The sequence below is a fragment of the Babylonia areolata genome, chromosome 19 (genome assembly GCF_041734735.1).
Source record: "Babylonia areolata isolate BAREFJ2019XMU chromosome 19, ASM4173473v1, whole genome shotgun sequence".
In the NCBI taxonomy this organism is placed as follows: Eukaryota; Metazoa; Mollusca; class Gastropoda; order Neogastropoda; family Buccinidae; genus Babylonia; species Babylonia areolata.
The window spans coordinates 6,309,752-6,314,751 of record NC_134894.1 but is presented as its reverse complement, the minus strand read 5'-3'; the positions used below and the strand labels follow the sequence as shown (position 1 = coordinate 6,314,751).

The 5,000-nt window shown below is 40.9% G+C and overlaps 2 protein-coding genes across 2 annotated transcripts in view; one reads left to right on the top strand and one right to left on the bottom strand.

Moving 5' to 3' along the window:
• LOC143293988 (uncharacterized) overlaps positions 1 to 1,481 on the top strand; it is a 17,516-nt gene extending 16,035 nt beyond the window's left edge. Inside the window, exon 5 of the mRNA XM_076605382.1 lies at positions 1,475 to 1,481. Coding sequence (XP_076461497.1) covers positions 1,475 to 1,481 — 7 coding nt within the window. The remainder of the gene's footprint in view (positions 1 to 1,474) is intronic.
• Positions 1,482 to 2,003: 522 nt separating this feature from the next.
• Positions 2,004 to 5,000, bottom strand: part of LOC143294046 (3-oxoacyl-[acyl-carrier-protein] reductase FabG-like) — a 16,258-nt gene continuing 13,261 nt past the window's right edge. Inside the window, exons 9-10 of the mRNA XM_076605459.1 lie at positions 4,355 to 4,418; positions 2,004 to 2,937 (exon numbers count right to left, since the gene is read on the bottom strand). Coding sequence (XP_076461574.1) covers positions 2,668 to 2,937; positions 4,355 to 4,418 — 334 coding nt within the window. The 3' untranslated portion in view covers positions 2,004 to 2,667. The remainder of the gene's footprint in view (positions 2,938 to 4,354; positions 4,419 to 5,000) is intronic.

Below are 5,000 nucleotides of genomic sequence, written 5' to 3'. Positions count from 1 at the left end.
CGATATCGCTGGAGAAGTGATTTTCATTAGTTATTCTCTGACCTATCTGCCTCTGTTCTATCTTTCTCTCTCCTCCACACTCGAGTATGAGAGAAGAAAGTGTGTTCCTATAATTATGCCAGTGCACACACACACACGCACGCACACACACACACACACACACACACACACACACACACACACATACAGAGAGAGAGAGAGAGAGAGAGAGAGAGAGAGAGAGAGAGAGAGAGAACAAGAACAAGAACAAGAACAACAAGAACAAAACTTTAATCTCCAGGCCTCAGGCCCCTAGAAAGAGGTCAAAGTACACAATATGGTGATCACTCAGCCACAACAAAATGTAAAATACGTACTAACTTAACCTGTAGAACAAAAATGCTCTTGTGCATAGTAAATTAATTCTAACTTTCATCATTGTTGTCACAGAATTCCTGTCGTATCTTCAGGGCATTAAATATATAAATGCAGAGTTTACGAATACTGTAAACAGAACCATTCTTCATCAAGTGAAGTGATTGACCTTCAGAGTTCAGATGTTTTTGCCGCAGGTTATTGTAAAGGACACAATTGTTTATAAAATGGTTTTCATCTTCGATCACATTACAACGTTTACATGCATAATTTGAATTACATTTGAATGTTCTTCTAAAAAATGATCCATTTATCGGGAGCAAACCAAGCCGTAATTTAGAGAGAGAGAGAGAGAGAGAGAGAGAGAGAGAGAGAGAGAGAGAGGTGGGGACTCAAGAAATGCGTGAGTTTATTCATTTGGCACTCAACCACGACATAAAAGATTACGAAACAAAAACGCAGTTGAACACACACACACACACACACGCACGCGCGCACGCGCGCGCGCACACACACACACACACACACACACACACACACACACACACACACACACACACACACACAGAGGAAGAAAGCAGACACACACATTATTCATCCTTTACTTACGAAAAAAACAACAACAAAAAACAAAACAAACACAATGATGTACTCAAAGCACCTGCATATATTTTCCGAGTTGTATACAACCAATTACAAATTCAATCGCTTACCTAATATCGATATTGATGGAAACACCAAAACATCTACCGAAAAATATATCATTGTCAAATTTGCGGAAATCAATTTTAAAAAAATATCATACTGATGCAAGAAATGAAAAAACAAAAACAAACAACAACAACAATGTGCTGCAATTCACTGTGTTCCTTTAAGTTCTTAATATTCTTTGAGGCACAAAAGAAATGGATATGTCAGGGCAGTGACCACCCCCCTCCAAACCCCCCACCCCCACCCCCGCAAAGAAGACAAAACAAACAAAAAGACAAAAAATCCAAAACGAAAACAAATAAAGAAATCAGCAACATGTATATTATTAGCCTATATAGCCAATGCATGTCATTTGTCTTTCTCTTTTTTTCCCCACACTTTATTCTAATGCGGTGTGCTGTATCTGTAGCATTTAGAGCTGTTTAATTTTACATTGTAAAAAACATAATGCATGACTGAGTAAAATATCTGAAAAAAACAAAACAAATACATATCCATCTTGGTTTGACGTTGCTTGCAGCATTCCATCCTTAAAAAAAAATAAAATAAAAAAGAGGTCGCAACATGACGTCATAAGCAGAAACATCTTGAAGCGATTCCGTTTACAAACTGACGTGTTTTGCGTTAAATACATGATACCACATGACCGACCACACGAAGAAAAAGCGAGAACAACAACAAAACACAACAAAACAAATATGTACACCAAATTGGAAATCTTAAAACAACAACAACAAAACAACAACATACACGCACGCACACACACACACACACACACACACACACACACACACACACACACACACACACACACACACAGTACGCGTCAATTCATGAAATAACATCTCGTGAAAGATAGTATTCAAATCACGAGAACAACCTGAACTTCGTACATAGAATCCGTTATGGCAAAGGAGTATACAATACAATACAATACAATACAATACAATATAATACTTTCTTTCAACCCTACCATTCTTTCCTTCTCATATTATCTTCCACTGCTTCTTCAATTCTCTTCCTTCCTTCCTTCCTTCCTTCCTATTTTTCTTCCCATCCCCTTTGGGTTCCATCATTTTCTCCAGCCAAGCCTTTCATACAGTGCTGGTTCATACTCAGTGGAACACTGAGGCCTTCAGCCTCCTCTATAAAGATAATCTGATGAGTAACTAGCACCGTTAACATGTTTGATGAAATAGAAAATATATACATGATGTAAGCCAGCTATTCTAGAAAAAAAGAAAAGAAAAAAAAGGCAACAATGTTAAAATAAAATGCAGCACAGTTGGCAAAAGCTTTGGAATGTTGGTGAACTGAATATTTGTCTGTCTGCCTGTTTACTGTCTGTTCATATATTGGCATATTCATTACTTAATTTGTAGGTATACGATATTTGCACGTGTATGTATGTATGTATGATACGTTTAATCATTACGGATGCTTACATATTACGCATTATATATAATTATGTTTGTGCCTGTGTGTGCCCCCCCCCCCCTTTTTTTTTTAAGTTATTGCATTCGATCTTTAGTTGTCATCATAACATGAGTTATCATTATGAGCAACAACATCTTTGCCCTGGAGGACAGGATGTGAACGAAATCACGCTTTTCCGCTTCCCTCGTTAAAGAAAATCCGAGGCCTCCCTGTCTCCTCGGTGACCAGGGGCTCGCGGCGCTCCTCTTCAGGGCCAAAAAGCCTGCTCACGGTGACAGGCCCAGGGCCCGCAACTGCTTTTCCGCCGTCTACCCGGATAGTCTCCCCTGTGATGAAGGCCGCATCGTCCGAGGCGAGGAACGCCACCGCGTGTGCGATGTCTGACGGGAGTGCACAGCCTCCCAGCGGCGTGGAGGCCTTTTGGAGGGCCGCGTACTGCAGTTGTCGGGCGGTCATAGACACACAGACAACATAGGCATCAACACACACACACACACACACACACACACACACACACACACACACACACACACACACACACACACACACACACACACACACCACACACACACACACACACACACACACACACACACACACACACACAGACCACACACACACACACACACACATGAATATGCATGTAGTGTGTACGCCGCCGAGCACGTACACACTGAAAGACATACAAATACTTACAGACAGAGAAGCAGACACACAAACACACAGGCAGTCATACAGATAGACACAGACAGAGAGACAGACAGACAGACAGACACACCGTCAGACAGACACACAGACAGACAGACAGACAGACATACACACACACACACACACACACACACACACACACACACACACACATACACACACACACACACACACACACACACACACACACACGCCACACACACACACACACACACACACACACACACACACACACACACACACACACACGTACGCGCGCACTCATGTACACACACATACGCGCACACACACAAAGCATATTTTATGTATCAAAGCACAGTAAAATATTAAACCACCCTCTCTCTCAAGGAAATTATTGCACTACCTATTTGTGAAGGTACAAATGTTGATTTTTGTTGGATACCATCCCACACTGGATTCCCTTATAACGACCAAACAGACAGGGAAAGTGACTTTTATAGGTGCTTGAATTCAAGTCTAAAACCTCGTCAGTTGACTCTCTCAGACTTTGGTCCGATTCGCAGACCAACTCTGAGTTTAGCTCTCAGACTATTATCAAATTCATTACGGACCAAGTATTGTTCTAATGTCAAGTGCATATGCTTTAGTAACTTGACAATTGAGCATATAATTTTTGACTGTAGCTTGATGAAGCCTTATGTACACGAAAGTGTGTCTTCACAAGTGACTGAGAACGTTGATGTTTTTGACTTTTTGCATTCATTATCAGTTGTTTCGCTTGTCAGTTTAACGACATCTCTTTTACGAAGTATTTTAAGTAATTTCCTGTAATTGTATTTAGATTTTTTTTTTCAAATTTCACCCACGTTTCACCCTCATTTGCCCAGTTTTCCCTCAACCCTCCATTCATTCACATCTCCCACCCCTTCTAACCGATAATACTCAAATGTATTCATGAATACTTTAACAAAATGTCTTCAGTCACCGATATGTGTGACGGGACATGAAACAAATTCCTCCTCCTCTCTCAAGGACCCTCCCCCCCCCACACACACACTCTCTCTCTCCCTGTGTGTGTGTGTGTGTGTGTGTGTGTGTGTGTGTGTGTGTGTGCAAAAAATCAAACCACGGAAACACGCCAACCATCCATGCAACCAAGCGACGGCTTTAGTCTAAAACCCACATCTTGGTATGCGTCCAGAGCCATCCCATTCTTCAAATGAATGCCATTCTCAATGAAGCCCGGGCTGTTTGAACACACACACACACACACACACACACACACACACACACACACACACACACACACACACACACACACACATACACACACACAATATTACACCACACTGGTCCATGAAAAAGAGCAGAAGATGAATGAATGAATGAATGAATGAATGAATGAATGCATGAATGAATGAATCTTTATTTTCCAACGGTGAAGATATTAGCACTTTGGCCGACTTACACATCTGCCGTTGTTCTAAGATACACACAAACATGTACGCATATAAATGTAGTTATACTGAATACTTAATATATGTATAATGTACGAGTATAACACAGCGTCAAACTGAGAGACACAACACAGAATGAAGAAGATGGAGAGAGAGAGAGAGACAGAGAGAGAGAGAGAGAGAGAGAGACAGAGAGAGAGAGACAGAGAGAGGAATGATTGAACGAATGAATGAATGAATGAATAAATGAATGAATGAATGAAGGAAGGAAGGAAGGAAGGAAGGAAAACAGGATGGAAGAAAAATATATCTCACAACGCTGTATTTGTCAGTGTGTACATTGAGTAACTGAACAAATGAGCCTACTTCTAG